General features: G+C 37.5%; 1 protein-coding gene across 1 annotated transcript in view; it reads left to right on the top strand.

The window, feature by feature from the left end:
- The first annotated feature begins 181 nt into the window (after nucleotides 1–181).
- Nucleotides 182–22,919, top strand: part of wnk4a (WNK lysine deficient protein kinase 4a) — a 57,431-nt gene continuing 34,693 nt past the window's right edge. The window contains exons 1-2 of the mRNA XM_028477176.1: nucleotides 182–347; nucleotides 502–1,124. Of these exons, the coding sequence (XP_028332977.1) occupies nucleotides 546–1,124 (579 nt within the window). The 5' untranslated portion in view covers nucleotides 182–347; nucleotides 502–545. The remainder of the gene's footprint in view (nucleotides 348–501; nucleotides 1,125–22,919) is intronic.

The following is a 22,919-nucleotide window of genomic DNA, read 5'->3' as shown; positions in this document are numbered from 1 at the left end:
TTATTCAGGAACAAAACAATGTATTAAAGTAAGTTTGCAACTGTCTCTGTGTGTCTAGTTTGAGCTTTTAAAGGTTTATTAGTTAATAATTGGCCTCTGCTCAGTGTTTAAATGCGTGCCATTCGTGCGTGCAGGGGGGCGGGGTGGAGCCGGGAGCGCGCACGGTGAGCGCGCAATTACGCGCAGCCCTCAGATCTGTTTATATGTGCCGGTCCGTCCTTCCTCAGCAGGTTATGGCTGAACGATCCGTGAGAAGAGGACGGCAGAAGAGTGCACATCCCGTGCGTAAAACTGCGCTAAAGTGCGTCTGAATGGCCTCTGCTGGTTTTTACGCTTTGATGTCATGAGTAAGTCTGTTTGTTTTAACTCGTAAATAACTGTTTGGTTTTGGTGGCTCGTTTGATGAATGTGTTTGTATTATTTATAAATATAAACTAGTTTGATAAATGTACTTGGATAAATGTGCATTTCTGTGCGGTTCTTTGTTGTCCTCACGTTTAGGCTTTTAAGTCAGACTCAGGAAGGAGTTGAACCTGCCGCAAACAATGTCCCACGCACAGGTTGAGAGACCCGGTTGTGGATTTCCAGGTCTCCCCGCGGGCATGACCGACGACTGCCTGCCCCGCGTCCCATCCGTGCTCATGACGCACGGCCTGGGCGCGCGGAGGAACTCCTACGGGCTGCAGAAAATCAGCATGGACATAGACTCTCCTCTCTACCTGTCCAAAGCTCCGTCCTGGTCAGCAGAGAACATCCTCGCCCTCCCGGAGAAGGCCGAGGACACCCCCCTGTCCCTGTCCCCGATCTCCAGCCCGGGCACTAGCAGCAGCCTGCTGGAGCCCGACTCCGGGTCCCCTGCAGGTCTCAGATCCAGAGCTCAGGAGGGCAGCTCGGACTCTGATGGTGAACTGCACAACAAGCAGCACAAGAACCTGAGTAGGAGCACGTTTGACAGGCAGTGGGAGCAGGAGGAGAAGGAGGACGTGGAGACCAAGGCGGTGGCCACCTCTCCTGATGGGAGATACCTCAAATTCAACATCGAAATCGGACGCGGGTCTTTTAAGACCGTTTATAAAGGACTGGATACAGAGACTACAGTGGAGGTGGCCTGGTGTGAGCTGCAGGTAGGGTGACCTCTCCTCATGTTTCACTACACAAAACCAACACTTTTAACTAGAACTTAAAATGTACTGAGTTTGGTGCTAAAACATCAGTTTATGAACGTTTTTGCTTGTACTTAAAATAGTTTATTCTGACTGCTGTCAGTGTCTGCTACTTTAAACAAGTGGATCCAAACCACAAAGTGTGTCAAACACATGGTTCGCAGACTTAAGCCCTGGCTCACTAGATCAGAGGTGTCAACCTCACTTTACATCAGAGGTCATTAACTCAGCCTGAACTAAATCAGTGCATGTCAACCTTTATGTTGGGGTTTAAAGCAGTGGTTCTCAACCTTTTCAGCCCACGACCCCCAAAATAAAGAAGGTGCAAGAACACCCCCACTGCACCTGAAGGTGGTTGAACACAGACATGAACATTGAAGAACAGTCATGTGGAGACAGGGCCATCTTGAAGGGGAGAGCTTTTTGGGGCCCATCCATAAAGTCAGCAAAATGATGGCCCATAATTGTTTTATGAATTTGTGTGAATAATATCCACTGTTATCCAGAAAGTTTAGTATTATTTGCACCATTGTATACAGTCATGCTAAAGATGTAAATCCTTACTTTAATCAGAAATAAAATGGGTTAAAAGTGACTAAAAATGGTGGAAAAGGTGGTGGAGTTGCAAATTAGGACAGAAAAAGTGGCAAAATTGGCTTAAAAGTGTCGGGGGAGGGGGGTTGGGGTAAATTCATTTAAAAAGTAGGAACAATTAGTTTAAACTGGCAAATGATGGGTGGGCATGACAAATCGTGAATGTGGTTAAATTGGTAAAAAAAAAAAAAAAAAAGCATGAAATATGATGAAAAGAGGATAAAAGTGACAATAATGGGTCAAAATATGCGACATTAGGTGGGAATAGTCGTAAAAATGGTTTATCAGTGCTGAAAATGTCTTGAAAGTGGAAAAAATGGGCACTAAAGGCATTGGCATTTGATGGAGAAGTGGCAGAAATGGGAGTAATGGAGCAAAAATGCATTAAAACGAACAAAAATATGGCAAGAAAAAGTGACGAAAATAGGTTAAAATATGGCAAGTTTGGTATTGTTGCAGAAAAAATGTATAAATAAGCAAAATTTAGCTCAGATTGTTCAAAAAATATTCCTAGTTTCTTGAAGGCGTCTGGCGGCCCCCTCCCAGTGTCTTGCAACCCCGAATGGGGTCCTGACCCCTAGGTTGAGAACCACCAGTTTAAACAACTTTAAACGCTTCCAAGATCATATTTTAAACATTTGTGAAAGTTCAAAAGTTATGAAGCTAAAACGGCTCAAGCAAAAGATGGTCATGTTGGATGCTCTTGTGGGACAGGTTTTGGCCCATAAACCTGATGTTTAACACCGCAACCTTGGTAAAATGTTTCAAACTATTGGTTTGGGATCCAAAATAGGGCTTCAGACATATTTTGTGGGCCTAGGTTTTGTTTCCAGTGAGTTGTGTGCATTTTATGTGCTTTTACTTTGAAGGGCTTACATACCTGTCTGCACTTCTTATTTCCAATCCACTAAAGGCTTCTTTAGAGAGTTTTTTTTAGTAACTGTGTTAGTTATTATATTTTTTTAATAATTTCTTTTGAGATTTTGAATGAAATTAATGATTTTTCTCCCTTGAAATCTACACAATTTAATTTCCCCTTTGCCTACGTGATGATGATGACACACTGATTTGATGACCTTGCACCATATATTTGTTTAAATGTTTGTGAAAAATGAAGCTATTACATCATCCCAGGTTCTGATGATGGATCTTATTCTGGAGCTCCTCAGCTTCTTTTCTTCTTTTCTTTATTTAACATGTTCTAGAAGTCTCTCATTTCAGGTTTTATGGTTGCATTTAATGTTGTTCCACTCCATAATTAGCAAATATTGGCAGTACACTTCATCATTTCCGGCCCTGACTCGGCTACAACTCTCCAACTTGCGTCATTTGGGTTTAATTAAATCGTATTTGCTTCCATAACTTAATTTTCATTTAGTTCTGTCAGCTCTTTTTTATTTTAAATAGTGTTTACATCATCAGGGTTCATATTTTCATTGCTCAGCGAGCTCTACTCCTATGTCATGTTATATAAGGTTGGTCTATAACTTATAGGCTGTTGACTGAGCCTTGGTCTAGAGCTCAGCTGAAATTGACTGTTTACAACACAATGTATGTGTAGGATAACTGCAGTAAAGGCAAAAACAGCATCAACAGTTTGGAATTTAATCAGAATCACTTTTATTGTCAAGTAGAGTTTTTAGAAAATACAAGGAATTTTACTTAGTGAATTGGTGGGAAAAAAACCCCCAAAACAAACCAGATATAATATAATAATAATAAACTAAAAGTCTTTAAATGTTAAAGTTGTATGATTTTGCAGCTTCATTGGAGCACAATTGTTGAAAATGATACACACAAATGTATTTCTAAGCATTTCTGTTAAAGTATTTGTAAAAAATGACAGTAACACTTTCTGTTATTATATTGTAAATTCTATTATATTATAAAATTGTAGAAAAATAATAAATATTACATTATAATGTTGCATATCATATATTTTAACTAATTATGTTTGATTAAATTATGTGATCAAAAAATATGTAACATTACATTATATTATACATTTGTTCAAGAAATTAATATGTTGTATTACGTTAAAAGATTACCGTACATTATATTGTTACAGATTATATTGATTTACCAATTATGTTACATTGACTTATATGATCAAAAATTATATTAAGTTACATTATATTATACAATTGTTTAAAAAAATGTAATATGTTATATTACCTTAATGGGTTACATTATGTTGTTACAAATTATTATTTTACTAATTATGTTACATTGTAAAAATACAATAAGTTTTGTAACATTATATTATAAAATTAATTTTAAAAAAAAAAACAACAACTAGTAGCTATAATAAGGCATTTAATTAAAAAAGCTGACTTTTGAACCATTTAAATTGGTTTCAAAATAAAGTCCTTCCTGCAGCATTCAGACACAACTGACTCTCACGCAGTCACAACACTGTGGGACACAGACACATACTTTCCCTGGTGTTTCCTGTCCGACTCAGCTCTAATTCCCGAGGCTGGATGGTGACGCGGCTAATCTAGCGCGGCCTGTATTATTCCTTGTTGACCTTGAGCCTCTGCACGGTAACGCAGGTCGTCCTGTCAGCAATCAGCTCCTGTTGTGAGTCGCTCCGGCACTTTAATCTGTGTTTTCATTAACGACTCTCTGAACAAACACCCTGCTGTGCAAACACACAATCACTGAGCACATTTATGTGACGTACCATCATCGTGTCCCTGCTGTCACATCAGGACAGAGGGATCAGTTTAACATTCACGCTGGCATGAATGTCATAACTCACACATATCAACAGGTGGGCTCTGGAGCTGCAGAGAGGGTGTCAGTGTCTTCATACGCTGCAACAGCTGCTGCACTTTGATAGCACAGCGCTGGATTTAAAGAGTTAAGCTGTAAGTCCGCCTTTAATTGGCGTTGTATGTGTCATGCTGTCATCAGCCAGTCATGTGACGCTTCTTAGGTGCACAGATGTGCCCTCATAACCCCAAAGTGTCAATTTAAACCCTTAAAAATCCCATTTAACCCCAAAACATTACAGTTAACTCCCCGAATGCCAAATTTATGCACCAAATTTAATCACGAAAGTCTAGTATAACCCCAAAAACATCCAATTTAACACTGAAATGTCACATTTAACCCCAAACTGTCACATTTAAACCCTCAAAACTCAAATTTAACTCCATAGTACACCATCCTTTATTGCAAATGTGTGTGTCTTGCTGTGGCATCAGCCAGTCATGTGACCCTTCTTAGGTGCAAAGATGTGCCATCATAACCCTAAAGTGTCACAATTAAAACCCAAAGTGTCAAATTTAAGACTATAACATATCTCGTAACTCCGTAACTTGTGCTTAAAACACCAAATTGGACTGCAATAGTCAAGTATAATGCCCAAAACATCCAATTTAACCCTCAAATGTCACATGTAACCCCAAAATGTCCCATTTAACCCCCGAATACATCACATCCAGCACAGGATTTGATTTTGAGTTAACCTTTAAGTCCGCCCTAAATTGGCAATGTGCGTGTGTCATGCTCTGGCATCGGTCAGTCATGTGACCCTTCTTAGATGCAAAGATGTGCCCTCCTAACCCCAGTGTCAATTTAAACCCCTAAAAATTCCTGTTTAGCCCAAAAAATTGCAGTTAACGCCCCTAATTCTAGGTGTTTGCATCAAAACTCCAAATTGGATCACAATAGTCAAGTACAACCCCCCAAAAAAATCGCATTTAACCCTCAAATGTCACATTTAATCCCCAAAATTCCAATTTAACTCCACAATACATCACATCCAGCTTTAAATTTGAAAAGATAAGTTGTGAGTCTGCCCTGCATCAGTCAGTCATGTGATCCCAAAACATTAAATATAAGTGTAAAATTACAATCTTAACCTTTAAAAAGTCACATTTAATCATAAAATAACCAGTTTAATCCCTTAAGTATGTCACATTTAACCAAACATCCCATTAACCCCCCCAAATGCCAAAATCTGTGTCAAAAACTCCAAATTAGACTTCAAATGTCACATGTAACCCCCATAAAATCCAAGTTATTTCTAAACATCCAGTTTAACCCCAAAAACTCCAAATGCTAGCCCAAAACTTTATGTCTAACCCCTTCCAAAGGCCACATCTGACCGCACAATATCACATTTAACCCCATAAGTTTCACATTTAACCCTCTGAAACTTTACACTTAATCAACCAAAAGTGATGCAGTTTAGTCCTTCAAGTGTCACTCTGAATATCAGATGTTAAGATAACACTGCAGGCTTTACAGGTAGAATATTAACACGGATGATGATTTGCTGTAATCCAAAATGTGGAATGAGTGCTTGATGAGTTGAGTTGGATCCCGTTGACGGTGCACAGAGGAGAGCTTTGTCCTCTCACTGCAGTGCAGACGTCCAGCATCATCAGAGGTGAGGTGAAGCTGCAGCTCTGTCACTATCTCACCTGTTGGTTCACACAGCAGCTGAATGACTGTATACAGAGGAAGCGTCAGGCTCCACTCACCTGTGAGGGCGCTTTAACCCTTTAGTGCACACGTATGTAGACACTTTAGCTTCCAAATTTGTCTAAATATCCTCTCTACAAAGAGCATTTCAAAATAAAATGCTATTTTAGGAATAAAAATGTGCTTTTGATTGAGTGTCAGTGAAAGCTGTTTATTGCTAAGCCTCAGTGAGCAAACAAGTATGTTTTTTCATCTTTTTACTGAAGACATGAGCATGTCTAAGCTCCTTAATCACACCTAATAAGCTTAAAGTGGCACATTGTTGATATGGTTACTGTTGTGACATGTGCGCCTCTGTTCTGGGAACTGTTGGTGGTTAAACACAATAACTCCTCTAATGTTGAGGAAGGTGCGTCACTATAAATCATGCACTGGAACTGTGTGTTACGGAGACTATGCAGGAAGTTCAGGTGCTTGGGAGGAAAAGCAGGTTGGATGTCGATCCTTTCCCACTCCCACAGAGCAGAGGAATAACATCTGAAGGCATTCCCGCTCAGTTTACTGTTCCACTGAAAGCAGGTTTGTCAGGGCGGAAACTTTCTGTGCAAGCACACACAGCGTAAACAAAAACGCCTTCAATGGAAAAGTTCAGAAAGTAGTGTATATAAACATAATAATAGTTGATATTTAATCAAAGCTTCTCTGAGAACCATAAACATATGAGAAACAATGATAATAGTCAATAATAATCGACTAGGTTACAGTGGTGCGTGATGCTAGTTCCGCACTAGAAGTTGTGCTCTGTTAGGATTCAACAATAAATAAATGATTTCATCCTTAGTGCACACATCTGCAAAATTTTAAATTTTACTTAATTTTTTTTTTTTATTGCATACTTTTATTTATTGAAATGTTTTTCACTCAAATTTATTCTGCAATATTTATTTAGTATTTGTGTTGTATTTCATTTATTTAAAAGATTTACTGACATTTATCCTTCTTTGTATTAGTGTGTTTTTTTAATTCACCTAAATTGATTTAGATTTATTTGATGTTATAGAGTTGTAGATTGATTTAATTCACTTGAATTATTTTTCATTTTTAAATCTGTCATATCTTTCAAAATTTTTATAAGCATCTCTATTTTTCACTTGGATTAATTCGGCTATAATTATTTTGTATTTTTATTTTCTAATTTAATTTATTTCAAACATATTACATGTAGCCTTCTTTGTATTTGTGTGTTTTATTATTCACCTAAAATGATTTTTATTTATTTGATATTATATAGTTCTAATTTGATTTTATTTATTTTTTTAAATCTATATCTATTTAAATTTTTATCAAACGTTTATTTTTCACTTAACTTTAATGTGATTTATTATTTTATTTTCTAATTAAATTTTTCAAATTTTTAAATAAAGTCATTCATTATTTTATTCTTCATTTAAGTTAATTGTGATTTATGTAATACTGTATTAATAAATTAAATTTTATCTTTTACTTAAATATTTTTTTTTTTTTTTACATATATATATGTATACATTTATAATTCTATTCTAAGTAACTGCTCGTGTCTCAGTCGACCGTGAACCTTTCGCGTTGCAGTAGCTGATAATGACGAGACAGACGGATTAACTTCCTGTGTGAGCGCTGCCTAGCAACCGTGCCTCCTGCAGACAGGGCAGGTGATTCAGGCTCAAAGCTAACATACGCTGAGCTTTAAAGGAAATGCAGACGGGATAAAAAATTCATGAGCTGTCGTTTGGCGCCCGTCATCCTTTTAGTTACTGTATCTGCTGCTTAAAGTCAACAAACGTCTCAAGTAGAGTAGTATGCAGGATCCTCAAAGACGACCTCGGCGTTGAAATGTCAGCGAGTGCTAGAGCTGAGCTACTGAGTAACCAACAGGAATGAGTTCACTGACGTGCACATCCCTTATTGTGGCTCCTTCTAAAGGCCATCGGTTGCACAATACCTGATCCTGATCCGGGCTGCTGCTCCACTCGTCTGCCAGGACAGTTGCACGCTCTCCAGTTTCATTTTTACAACCCGGATCAGTGTACATCACGCTTCGGGGGATTTGGAAAGGGCCCATGACAAATCATCAAATCCTGTTTATTTTTCAATGAGGGGTGGAGAATTTAACTTCTAACATTCAACATTCAACACTAGCATTCTCTTTACCTGCAGAAATAAGTCATGCATGCAGGTATACACACATGGTTGCTTCTTTTGTTGTTCATTCTTCAACATGAGATGTTTGTCCTGCATTCCTGCAGTTTTTTGTTGTTTCTCCAGGACTAAATATGGAGGACACTCATTCATTTATTCCTTCTAATTGAATGTGCACTTGACTTAAATCATTGATTTCCTGACTAAAAGCATGAGGCTTTAAGTCTTGTGCCGCTCTCATCTGTGTGTGCACCTAAAGTGTGAGCAAGCGAAAGTGGGAATTTTTGAAAAAACTTTATACTTGATTTGTGTGTAGCTGATAACGTAGAGACTTCATTTAATGATTTTATTGGTTATTATTATTGTAAGTGATAATATCTGCTGATGTCTGTGACAAACGTATCCACCTGTAGGACGTCTTCAATGCGATTATTCAAATTTGTGCACACTTTTTTTTTCTTTTTCATTTCATTTTGTTTTGTGCAGGAAATGACAGGGTTGCCAGATTGGATGATTTTAAATCAAAGTTGGACAGCTGTTGAATATACACTTTTTGCACGTCTGTGGGGAAATGTTCTGTTGTCAGTCGCGACTATAGTTGCTTAAATTGTTCGTGATGAGTCGCTTGAACGGAGTCGCGCGCTTTGCTCACTTCATCGCTTCATCTACCCCGCCACCGGGGAAGTGACATGGGGAGAAACTCGTTGCCTATTGGATGTCGCGACACAGTGCCACTCAAAGTTCAAAATGTTCAACTTTGAGCAACTTCCATTGACTCAGATTGCGTGATTGAGTCGCTGGAATTGTGTAAGTCACGTTACTTGAAGGGAGGTTGCTAGATGTTTGGTCATTTACATTGATTATAAATGCAATCTAGCCACCAGAGTCACTGAAGGTATATTCGGTGTAAATGCACCTTTAGATTTGAGTTCCTATGTGGTTGCATTGTCCACATTCAGCCAGAAACTCACATCACATGCATATATTTCCTTTCAAGACAGAGAAAATGATCACTTTTGACTAAGTAGAGCTTTGTCCTGTTTTGGTGCTTCCTTTGTACTTTTGAACCAACACAAAAACAGAATACCAATTGAACATGTAATTTAAAATACTGGCTTCAGATGTAGAGGTATTTTCGTTATGCTAGGCTTCAGGTGAGAATTACTGCTTTAACGTGGAGCTACTGCACCTGCCTGCTGTGGATGGTCAGTAAACCAGCTGCTCACGGAACCCACATGAATTTCTCTTCTCTCCCTCCCTCTCCATTCTGGGTTCATAGCCTGGCTCTGTGCCCCCTATCTGAATGTGTCCAGTGTTCAGTGACCAGCCGCGGGCCGGGCGTCCTATCAGCCCTGCTGCAGCCAACATCAACACTGTCCTCCCCTGTAGAGAACCTTAAAGCAGCGCTGTCCAACTTATCAGGGCCGGCCAATGTTCTGAGAGTCCGGGGCCAAGGAGGCTGCCTCCATAGCCTACATCCACACGGCGTCATGTTTGTTTGCATTAGTGCGCCGCTCCAGTCCTGAAAGCAGAAAGCTGCATTCCCCTCGGCTGAGGAAACCTGCACTGCACTGGATGTGCAGCTGTTGGGTGATTGTGTTACAAGATAAAGCTTGTGTGTATCACTGAGTCGAGATAACAGAGTCTCACTGGCTGCTGTAGAGAGTGTAAGCGAGGATTTTTCTTTACCTACTTATCCATACATTTGCATTTGGATTTTGTTTTTCATTTTGGTTCAATTTATGAAAATTAGATCATAAAGTAGTTTTTCTCCCCCTGCTTATTACATCATATGTGTCAAACTCAAGACCCTGGGGTCAAACCCTGGGTTCAAACATCCAAATTGGCTCGCAGGGGAAAGTAAAATTGGCTTAGAAAACAGTGTAAATGACTAATAATTTGGTATACTGTAGTTGTTTATATCAGAAGTAAACATACTTTATTTATCCCAGGGGCAAATTGCTTTTTTTTTTTTTTTTTTTAACAGATGCTCCAAAATATTAAATGAAAAGAAGAAACACTCAAACATAGAAAGGAAAGAAACAAAGAAAATCACATAATTAAATAAAAGACCGTTAATTCATATCTCAATGGGGTTGCAAAGGGGTGTTAAATATCTGGCAAATTTGGGAGTCATTTTGAATCACTGTGTCATATTCAAACATAAATATTGGCATCCATGCAAAATAATGCACTTTAACACACACATTTCAACAGTGTTATTTGGAAATAGAACTATACAATTATTCAAGTAGAGTTCTTTGAATTTGTTACAATTTCAATGAACTTTACAATATTTTCAGAGGTTCACTGTTTACCCTTGCATGTGTAACTGGAAGTCAATTTTATTCTGAGATTTTGAAAGAAACTTATTTTTCCAAAATCCTGCTCAATCTTTAAATTATTTGCCAAATTTTTCCTAAATTAAATACATTTAGTCACTATCTGTCACTAATTGCTTGGATATTGTCAGTGCGTTACATACTACATACTTTTATATAATTTACACATGGTAGTGCAAATGTTGAAATTGTTCGATTCCCCACCTCTACGGCACTTGAGACCAAACTTATCCGTATTTGGCCCCTTAACTAAAATGAATTTGACACCTTTGCATTACACGTCTCAACTAAAGCTGTCCCGATTCAATATCGATATCGGATATCAGCGAAAGTGAGTATCGGAGTACATTTCCCTGCATCTTTCCCGTCGCTATACATGTCTGTTAACCACCCGTTTTACTGGGAAAATACCATGGGAATACGTGACAAGGTCTCAAAACATGTTCATGTGTAATTAGTCAGTGTCATAGAGCCATTCCATGTCATTTTCAGTGAAATATCGCCAACTGGTGTTTTTGCATGAAATAATGTAATTTTGCAGCGCAAGATTTAGAACGAAATTATGAGCAAAATTTGACGACTGTAGACGTTCAGTCACCCATTTTTGTTGGAAAAAATATGTGATATTTTCTCAAAACATGCATGTGAGGAACCTGAGGTACCTATCATATTAGGGCCTGATTTAACGGGTTCAGATTCATTTTAACATTTCAGAATGGGAATTTTGTGTTTTTCAATGATCACACAAAATCAGAGGCCCAACTTTTGTATCTACATTTAATATTTACATCATCCTATGTAGCCTGTCTTTGTATGACTCTGTTTATCATGGTCGTTTAAGCTTTATTTGGACAAGAAAATGAAAAGTTGATACTTTTACTAGTCCATTATTCCGTAAACCTTTATATTTCTTTTACCAAAGTGGTTTACATTGAAGGTTCCCTGTAGCTGTGACACACTGGGAACCCAAAGTGGAAAGAACAGATAATCAAAGTGGTTTTTCCATCCGCTCGATCGTAATCACTGAGCCATTGTGCTTCTGCATATGAAAAATGTGCCTCTGGCTTTGAAAAGCCTGTGTCTCTGTTACGTCACAGTGTTAAATGGTTTCATCTGCCGGAGACTAACTCTTCATGTGAGGGACATCCGTCATCAGCCCAAGGTTTTCCAGCTTCCAGAAAAATGCACTGACCTGTTTTTATATACAATCGCTTTGTGCACTTCTTTTCTTTCAGGGGATTTACAATGAAAAGCTTGTTTCTTGTGATCCTGAAACATTAGAAATATATTTATGTGAAAGAGTATTCCATCTTTACATTCCATCTTTAAATATTGCTATTTGACAGAGGTGTTTAATGTACCTGAAAAAGTAAAAGTAGAAATACAATAACTCAAAATGACTTTGGTAAAAGTAAAAGTTCCCGATTATAAAAGCACAGCTCACATTAAATGTACTTAAGCAATAAAAGTATCTTGCGAGAAAAATACTGAAGTATCAAGAGTACAATTGTAGTACTGTTCAAAGTGTGCATAAAAAGAAGCAAAACAGCCATAAATAGTTCTCCCACTTAATTAAACATTAACAGTTAGTAAATCAAGTGTCTGCGGAGATATTCAAGTTTTTTGCTTTAAAAAAACTGGTGGAATTTCTCCGATAGAGCAAATATTAGCAAAGTTACAATCCTTTAAATTAACGTGTTCCTGAGATGTGTTCAGTGATGGAGTAAAAGCATACATGTTTTTTATTGTGTAAATAAAAACAGCAAAAGTGCTGATTAAAAAAAAAAAACCCCAGTAACTGTCGGGGTCAAAGGGTTTTAAAAATTGATACTATTAATTATTATTAATTTTAACATTTAGATTATGCCAGGGTGCCATCTAGAATATGTGTTAAAGTGTTCTACATCACTTTTATGGGTTATTAGTCAATACCTTTCCCTTTTTAGTGGGTTCTTGCCACTAATTACCGACAACCCTTTCACCCCTACATAACAAAGTACATTTACTTTACTATACACCTCTACTAGTAGATATGGAAAGCATCTAATAGCAGAGGTGTTTACACTTTAGGTGTAAAGTAAATCTCAAGCATCTGGGCTTTGGAAAAAGTCTTGTTTTCTGTGTTCTTTTAGCTGTTTTAAAAACATACACTCAGAGGAGCCGCAGAGGCCCGAGACCTGCTTCCTAAACAAACCCAGAATCTGAAGCTTTAATGGCTGTTTGGGCCCCGAGGCACTCGTTAGTCAGGAAGGGAAAAGGCCACTAGTCTGTGAGGCTACATCTGGTCATTTTCTGAACCTTCTCTGTGTCATAGCGCTTGGTGACAGCAGTGCTAACGTGCTGTAAGTTGCCATTCGTGTCCCAGCATTAATTGCCCAATGTTGCGCAGTAATGAGTGCGTGTTTGGGGTCCGGTGTTTACACAGTCAACAGGAGTCGTCGGTTTGTGTGATTCGTGTTTTTGGTCCACGTTTAGCTAAGGGCTAAAGTTAGCACCTCTCAAAATGTTCCTCAATTGAAAGTTTTTATTAGTGGAGGTGTGCCGAGCAGCCAGCTAAGCCTTCGTTTGTTTTTCACACTGAAACTTTCCTGGGACAAGTTCTGTACTGCCCTGCCGTCACTTTATTAAGTATATCCGGTTCTGTTTCCTCGGACTGGCATTTGATAGCACTTGCTTGTTTGTCAGTGTAACATTATGCTGCCTGCCCTCCTGCAGTAGCAGCAGCTAGAGTCCAGTGCAAATAAACACGTTACAAAACATTCAGCTTGTACTTAATGCATGTTTCATGGTTTGCCAGACAGGCTGCTCTGTAAACAGGCAGAAAGTACAGCCAAAAAGGAATATGTCCCATATTTGTAATTTCAATTAAACCTGTTGGTTTATAATCAGCTATGCCCCCCCCAAAGGTAATGACATAAAGACATAATAGTGTCCTGAAATGAAAGCGCTCCTTCTTGTAGCGCGACTGCAGAGCCTGAGGTCATAACAACTTCAAAGGGTCCACGCTGATCTCAGTCAAATGGAACTTTGCTGCAAAGCCTAGCATGTAGGCTACCAGTGATGCTTAAACACTTACTTGGATTGTTTGGAGGCCGCAGTGTAATTATTCCATCCTTTTACGTAATCACGTGAATCGATAATAGCTGTGAAATGAGCTGCAAACATCTTTATGTGACCATGATTGTTCACCTAATAGAATAATAAACATTCTTTTTATTTGCTGTTTTCAAATGCTAACCTATCTTTTTGTTAACTTTGTTTGGAGTGAAACCTTCATTAAAAATGATGGAATGTAATTCATATGTTTTTGGGTTGAGTTTCGGCTACTACATGTTAAGTTTTGTTCACATATTAACATTTTCATTCTTAAAAATTAGCAAACTGCTATAATTGAGCTCGTGTTTTTTTTGTATTACGTCATATGAAAAGGATGATTTCTTCCACAAAGGAAAAACCTATTTTATGACCTAATGTCAACTTGAGTTAGCATTAGCTGCTAACTCCAACTTGAGTTTAGCTAGCTGTTAGCTAGAAGCTAGCTTGTTTTGTTTTTTGCTTTAAAACGTCATAAACATCATAAAAAAGACCAAACAATTGAAAATTAACGTGAAATAGGTTCACTAATAATATTATTCTCTATTTAATCAATTTTGCTCAGATTTCTCCTTTGTTTTAAAGGTTGTTGTCTTACAGTTGGGTTTCTGCTACTACATGCTAGCAAAGTTTCCTTTAAGTATTAATATTTTTATTGTTAAAAATTAGCAAACTGATGTCATTGAGCTTTTGTTTTCTTTGTGTTACTTCATATAAAATGTATCATTTCTTTCACAAAGGTAAAACCTACATATACCATTATGTCAAATTGAGTTGGAATTAGCAGCTAACTCATACACGCTAGCTTGTTTTGAAAGCACTCTGCTGGGTTTTTGTTAAAGAAAATGCTTTCAAACGTCATAAAAAGACAAAGCAATTGAAAGTTAACTTAAAATAGTTCCGCCTACGAAATGATGCTCTTATGAATAAATTTTGCTCAGATTTCTGCTTTTTTTTTTTAATGCAAACTATCTTTTTTCCTAATTTTGTTTTGAATGTTAAACTCTACAAACATCAGGAAAATGAAATTGCTTTAAAACACAAAATTAAAGTCATGACTAAAATAAGGCCTGGAGATTTGGGTTTTAATGCTATAGCAAGAGGTCTTATTTTTGAGTTTCCATTGCTAAATGCTAGCACGTAAACTCAAACTCACATCCTCTGCCTTGCTGTATTTGTCCCGATGTGTATTTATTATTTGTTTACAGTTGTATTTAGCATTCTGAATATGCTTCAGGGTGTTGGAGGAGCATCCATGGATGAGAAGGGATTATTATGAGTGCTCTTGGTGTATTTTATTTTTAAAAAAAAGCCTATCGTTCGTATGTCTATGAATGCTCCACCCTAACATGCTGAGTTAGTTTTCCAATTAGTGTTTTGTCTCAACATTATGAAGAAATGGAAAACTACTAAAAACCTTTAAATGAAAAAAAAAAAAAACCCTCTTTTTGACAAATGACACTCACTGAAAATCCAAACTTGGATAGTCATAAAAAACATTGTGTAAACTTTGACATTCACTTACTTTTCCAGGCATTCCTTCACAACATGCAATGCTTGTACACGGCACCTGAAACTGTGTTACTAAGCATCGCATGGCTTGTATTTCACCTGAAATAACTTTGCTGGTGTCGTCACTTGTTCTGCTTTTGCTACACGATGTATTGATGGAGAGAACATGTTGAGACATCATTTTAAAAAAAAATGTCACACAGATGATGATGATGTGACATGCTGAGTCCTGTCAGGTTTGTTGCACCGTGTCCTAGTGAACAATTATAGTAAACACTATAACTATTGGGATTCTCAGACTTCTCGCAGGGAACTTGACATGTTGACATGGCTACACCCAAATAAAAAAAAGGCTTTCATGCTCAGCTTTTTAGGATCTCTATAGGTCATGATCCACAAAGTTTACTTCTGATGCACTTCTAAATGCATTTATTTAGGATTTAGGAATCGAGCAATGTGCAAACAATGCAAGAAAATGAAAACAACAATGGCAAAATTTAGCAAATGTTAAAGTATTGATACTTTGCTGGGCGCCAACATTTATTTATCCCGCTGTGCATTATGGGAAACCTACGGTGGCCCTGATGCTGCGTTCGCACCGAATGCATCTTCTGCGGCACTGGACACATCTGCCGTACGAAATGTACAGCAGGGTCCGCAGGATAAAAAAATGTCCCCATTCTCTTCATACGCACGTCTGAAGCGAAGCCCCGCCCACCAGCGACACATCCAACTCGGTGAGTTTCACTGCCTGCTGAAGCGAGGAGCTGCGCTCCTTTTTCTCCTCTCATAAACATAAACCACCAGTGAAAAAATCCGGTGTGATTAGCGGCTAATGCTATCCTAGCTTAGTGCTACAGAGAGAACTTTTACCTGCTACTACCACCTCCTCGCTGATTCTCCTCTACGCCAAATCCTTCCTAGTCCGGTCCAGGTTATAAAGGACGTGTCACACAGCTCCAGGTGGTCACACAGCTTCTACTTCATGGTTGAATAGGTGAACAGACCGGTGTCCGTGTTGACGGCCTGACGTCACCATCAACAAAGACACTGATTGGCTTTCGTCATGCGAAACAGTCGCATGACGAGTTGAATATTTTCAACTCTTGCAGATGTGCGGGTATGTGTAAAATGGGGAGCGCTTGCACGGCCAACGCACCTAATGTGCGGATTGGACCGGAAAGATTTCGCATCTGGGACGCATCTATCCATTGACTTTGTATGTAATCTTTACATACGGACATTTCGTGACGCATCCGGTGTGAACGTAGCATGAAAGCTCACAACCCGTCAAAAAAGCCATAACGCAAGACAAAAGCCACAATTGAAGTAAAAATCTACAAAGAAGAGTAAAGTAACAGGGGTTGGAAAACGAAACCAATTCTGGACACCGCTCCAAAAACTTTGCTCCATGTTACAGAAAAAGAAAAGATGATCCATTGGAAATCATCACTCCTGACTTTACAAAATACACATTAACCACCATCCAAATTAAATCTGTCTCCATAATACATTTGTGGGGTAAACATCAAACCAGAAGTTACAGTAAAACAAATACTTGCAGGAAATTGTCTTTTACTGTCTTTGTGGATTTTTTACTTCTGTTGTGGCTTTTATGTTATGTTGTGAGCTTGCGAGGCAAGGCAAATTTAAGGCAACTCAATGTGCTATATATGATCAAAGTGCAACAGAAAACATTCAACAGCTTAAAAACCAATAAGAACATTAAATCATCAGTAAAAACATTTAAAATTGGCAGCAAACACATCACATTAACAACAACATGACCAAAAATCTCTCATACGCAGTAGAGAAAAAGAGAGCTACTGTATAAATATACATATCTTAGCTCACTCGGGGCAGGTGGAGGTTAATCACATGGTTTTTAGACATACTGTACACATCAGAAAGCAGAGAAAGAAAATTCAAAAAGCACTTTGATGTTTCAACTTCATTCTTGATTTTACTCAGTACAATTTTTACAGTGTTGTCAAGCTTGGATCTGTGACCTTAAATTCATATGCAGAGCAAAGTCCCTGAGCAGCTCAATTGGATTCAGTTTCATCTTACACCACTGTAAAAGTGACTACCTAATGCAGACACACACACACACATTGTGTTGACATAAGGCTCACTTAAACCAGCCTTAAGATTCTTCAGGTTTATAGCCTGTGTGAAGACGGAACCAAACAGGCAGCGTAATGTTCACATTCTGTGATTATAGTCTGCAGTGTGTGAGGACAGCGAGCCACTCAATGTTCCGTGTGCTGTTTATTTATGGAAGTACAAGAACCTCATGTGATGCGTTGCTTGTTTACTGAATTTTCACCCATCCATCGCTTCAAAGCCCCTTTATTACAGCAGTGGCGTGCACACAAACAGCAGAAGACTGGGTTCAAAGGTCACTTTTTAACTCAAATGATGATTAATTTATAAAGAGTTAATTTTATAAGGCACAGGCCAAGTTGTTTAAGCTCTTTCACTATAAATCAGGGATGGGCAACTTGTGGCCTGTGGGCCACATGTGGTCCAATTTTATGCGACCTGCTAAGAAAATATGCAAAATAACTCCATAAATACACAACAAAACTACAACAAAACAATACAAAATGACTCAACCCCCCTGAAATGGCAGCAAAATAGACAAGACGACTCATAAAAACATACAAAAAGACACAAAATAACAACGAAAACACACAAATAGACAAAAAATACCCTAAATGACTCCAAAAACACACAAAACCATAACAAATCTACACTAAATGACTCCAAGAAAGAACAAATTGGCTTCAAAAATGTACAACTTTCCTGTATTAAGGATCTAATCGGTCAGCATTATAAACGCTAGCTTGAACATTAATAATTTGCTCCTCACAGCAGATTCAATCACATTTTCTTGCTCCCCACTGTGATAACAGTTGTTTTTTTGTGAGTGAGAGGCTTGTACAGTAAATACAAAGGGTTGCAGGAAGGAGACTTTAAAGAAAGAGTCAGAAAACGTGAAGGATGATAAGTAAACAATCGGCTTTCAAATAAGTTGATCTATGTTTGTCAAACGTGGCGATGATGCAATGCTTTCCATGGCATGCATGTTATAAACGTGTACGTGTGTAAATATAGAAGGAGGAGGAGGAAGGGTTAACGAGGCACTCGGAGGAAGAGTTATCATCTTTTAAAAGCTGCAGACCAAGAGCACTTTGCTCTGAGTCAAAAGTGGCAGAAAGAAACGCGGCAAGATAACAGTGGCAAGTGACTAAAACGGTCCAAAAGCGGTCAAGAGAGGCAAAAAATGGGCAAAAGGTAGCTTATTTGGATGAAAAGTGGCAAAAAGTGGTTAACATCTTGAAAAAAATCGGATAAAACTGTCAAAAAAAAACTTGCAAAAATGGACAAAAATTAGGAACAAGGGATATTTATTGACAAAAGGAAGTTAAAATCTAAAAAAACAAAAAAATGTCAAATTTTTGGGAAAATGGGAAAAAAAATGGGGCAAAGGAAGTTGCAAAATTGGCAGAGAAAAATGTAAAAAGGGGTTAGAAAGTTTCCCCTTTTAGGGTTTTCTGGCGGAATAATAATTAAAATTAAGACATAAAGAGCCACATGTTGAGTATCACTAACTTAATAACAGCTTCATCATGGTTTTAGTAAATTCATTTATTAAACTAAATTGGGACTCAAGGGTTGCCCTACCCTTTGAACACCCTCACTTTTAAAATTGCTGCTCCACCCCTGTACGTCGCTAATATCAATCTTATAGATTGAGCCAACTGATGCCTTTTAATGGTTTCTATGGCAACTTTAAACCACTGAGACGCAGCGGAGAGCGTAATCCCTCATTTAGGCAGTAATTAGCCGGAGCCAGGAGTCGTTGTGAAGCAGCAGCAGCAGAGCAGAGGCCGCTTTGAGTCTCAATCCTGATGAGATTAATGGCTCACCTGGTTCTGCCCTCTTCCATTTATACAGATACACGTCAGGCTTTCCTAGAAACTCATCGCTCTGCAACAGTCCTGCACTGTTTGCACCCACTCCCTCACTTTGACCTCAATCCCAAATGTTGGCGAGTCACCTTTTAACGCATCTGATGGACTTCCTCTCTGTCAGTGGTAGAGCATTTCCTGGGATCAGTAATGGTTCCTGATTGTGCTGCTGGGTTTATATTAGGCACTACTTTATACAAGTGTTTAGGAAAAGGGATTTAAACCTTTTAACAGCCATTTAAGAACAAACATAAGACGTGAAGAGAAGGATTGGCTCAAAGTAGAACCAACACATGGAAAACGAACAAAGCAACACATTTTCAGAATAAAATAAAAGTTCCCTTATTTTAGGACAGTTGAGACAGAACAAGAAAAACTATAATAGTCACGAAAATGCGATTGATCCAATGGTCACATGATCAACATTCATGTCAGCTTTTAGACCAATCTGAGCATTAACACAGGAAAAATCATCTTTGTATATTTTTGTTGCCATTCTTTATATATTTTGTTAATCTTGTTTGTTTTGTTGATGTTTTGTGTATTTCTGTTAATCTTCTGTTTGTTTTATGTGTTCTTTTGAGTGCTTTTTGTATTTTTGTTGTCATTTTGTATCTTTTTTCTCATTTCTTGTGTTTTTGTTGTTGTTTGGTGCATTTAGGGAGTGTTTTTGTTGTTTTGTGTGTTACTGGAGTCATTTTGTGTATTTTTTTGTTATAGTTTTGTGTGTAATGAGTCATTTTTCTGTATTTTGATGTCATTTTTTATGTTTTTGTATTGTCTTGTATGATTGTTTTTGTGTTTGTATTTTGTGTCTTTATTTGGAATAATTTGGGTATTTTTTTTGTCCTCTTATGTATTTCTCAGTAATATTTTATGTTTTTAGAACAATTTTGGTGTGTTTTTGGTGCAGTGTTGAATCCTCAGTGTGTGAGTTTGAAGCCTCTGAGCCGCACACACACCTCATGTCCCCGTTGTCATAATAGGGGACACTGACTGACAGGGACTCCTTAATACCACCATCAACACCGCTTATGTAACTCCACTTATGTGGCAAACAGCCCGAGTATTTTCCAGGTCCAGCAATCACCCCCACCACCCCCCCCCCCCACACACACACACACACACACACACACACACACACACACACCACACCTCCCTCACCGTAGCTAAGAATAAGTATTGTGGAAACTTTCATCGGGGGCTCCGTCTCAGAGCTGAGACTCATGGGTATTTAGACTGCACTTCACTAACTGAAGATGGGTTGTTTATTGGCACACACACACACACACACACACACACACACACACACACACACACACACACACACACATCTCAAAACACGCCCCTCACCACACATAAGGTATTTATAATGAAAAATACATTAAATGAGTAAAATAACACAAAAAAGTAAACAATATTTATACAAAACGACAACAGAAATGCACAAAAATATACAAAAAGGCTCCAAAAACACAAAACATTACTCCAAAAAACATACATTACAGAAAAATACAACAAACAACAACAAAAAAATGAAAATGACTCAAAATTTATACTAAAAATACACAAAATGACAATCACTACAATGGCAACAAAAAACAATAATTATACAAAAAAAAAAAAATGCACAAAAACACAACAGAAATATACAAAAATACACAATGACTCAAACATACATTACAGAAAAATACACCAAACGAAAAAATATATAAAAATGTGTCAAAAAAACAACACATTTATCTTGCACATGTCCCATAGAATTAAATCAGGGAAATCGCACACGTTATTTTACTTTGCACCCATAAATATATCCCTTTATAACACTACAGATTATGTACACCTCTTTGTACATCCAACCTTCAAACACATACTCATTTAGCCATAATACATACTTCCAACGGGCACTGTACTAGTTTATTTAATTCAGGACTTATCCGTGGCTTTTAAATACATGAAAAAATTCCTTATTTTTTCCCCAAGAATGTAGTTGAACTAATCTGTCAAGATTTGAAAATTGTGCATATTGTGCTTTGAAAGGGTTGCAGAGCGCATGTTTTTATTTGTCAAATTTATTTACATGAAAACTGAAATTTGAATCTGTGTTTGAACTTGCTAGAACTATTACGTGCTTGTCATGTTTTTTAGAATAGAACAAAAGTCTTGGTCTTGTCCCTCTGTGTGGTTCTTACGGAGGAACAGTCGTGCGGTACCCTGACATTAGCTTGAAAGCTGTAATCAGACGACTGCCACAATAGGAACAGGCCATTTACTTTAGTTCTCTCTCCCTATCATCAAACCTTCATGGGGCAGGTCACATAATGGCAGATACTACAGGAAAATTACATGCTACTATACAGCTTAATACATCAGTGCATGTAGTTATTTTAGTTTCAGAATATCCCCTTATTTCATTTCAGTTTATCATTTTCATTTCGTGTTCGTTTCATCATCTTTTGCTAATTATCATTACTTGCTTTCTGAAATCCTGTCAAACATTTTAATGTGGTTAATTATTGCCTTATTTCATATTTCTATGATGATGATAATGTATGTGGGGAAATATGCGTGATTACCGAGCACAAGATTTTGCTTGAGATCTGGTGTGTTCATCCATTTTTAGACCGTGTCGTATAGATTTTTCATTTCTGGAGGTAAAGTGTGTAATATTGTGAAACTTTGTAGAGATTTTTAAACAAAATTTGACATTTCTGACTCTCTTCGCCCATCTATTTACAGGGACAAATATGTGTGTAAATGCATGTGAGGATATATTCTGTCATATTACAAGTTCCAACTGAGTTAGTTAGGAAAAAAAAACATTTTCACTTCTAAGGTTAGATTTAAAGATTTTTATTCATTCATTTTTTTTTTTTTTTATTTAAATTTTATATTGCAACATACAAGACACGACAAAAAACAAAACCTATATTTATACACAGACACGATACATCTTATTATTGAATGGGTAGAGGAAGGAGGAAAAACAATAATAAAATAATAATAATAATAAATACCAAAAAAAAATCAACCAGTTAACCCGTTGCCCAGACAAGCAGGGGGGCCTAGCCAGAACCTAATTGGCATAAGGCGGAGTTAGGGTAATGGGAGTGGGATCCAGCTCCTCCTCATTTCCTTATTTATTTATTGTTTTTGTTTTTTTATGTATTTTACATTAGATTAGATTAGATAGATTTGAATAATCCCTTGGGAAGGCTCAGTCAGGGAATTGAACTATCCAGCAGCATTCCAGAAAGAAAAGAAAAGCAGCAAACAGGGTTAAAATAATATCTAAATACAAAATATAGAGAATATACAAAAAAAAAAAAAAAAACAGAATATACAAACACAAATACTTATATAAACAAGGTTGGTGTTTCAGCCTATGTTTACCTTAACATGCAAACTCTTTTTACAGTTATGATGAATAGAAATAAACATATTTAGACTTTCCTACCTTTGATTTGCCTCAAAACACATGTTTTAATGTCTACCTTCACTTTGATTTGAATGTTGCATTTGTAATTTCCTAATATTTAAAGGGTGTCAAATGAAAAGTTTTTGGACCAATGAAAAACCTTGCGTTTATAATGAAATTTGATGGTCTAACCTGGACAGTCGCATGT

Source organism: Gouania willdenowi, chromosome 19 (assembly GCF_900634775.1).
Source record: "Gouania willdenowi chromosome 19, fGouWil2.1, whole genome shotgun sequence".
NCBI lineage: Eukaryota > Metazoa > Chordata > Actinopteri > Blenniiformes > Gobiesocidae > Gouania > Gouania willdenowi.
Note: the sequence above shows the minus strand (reverse complement) of the source record. Positions and strands in the feature narration are given on the sequence as shown.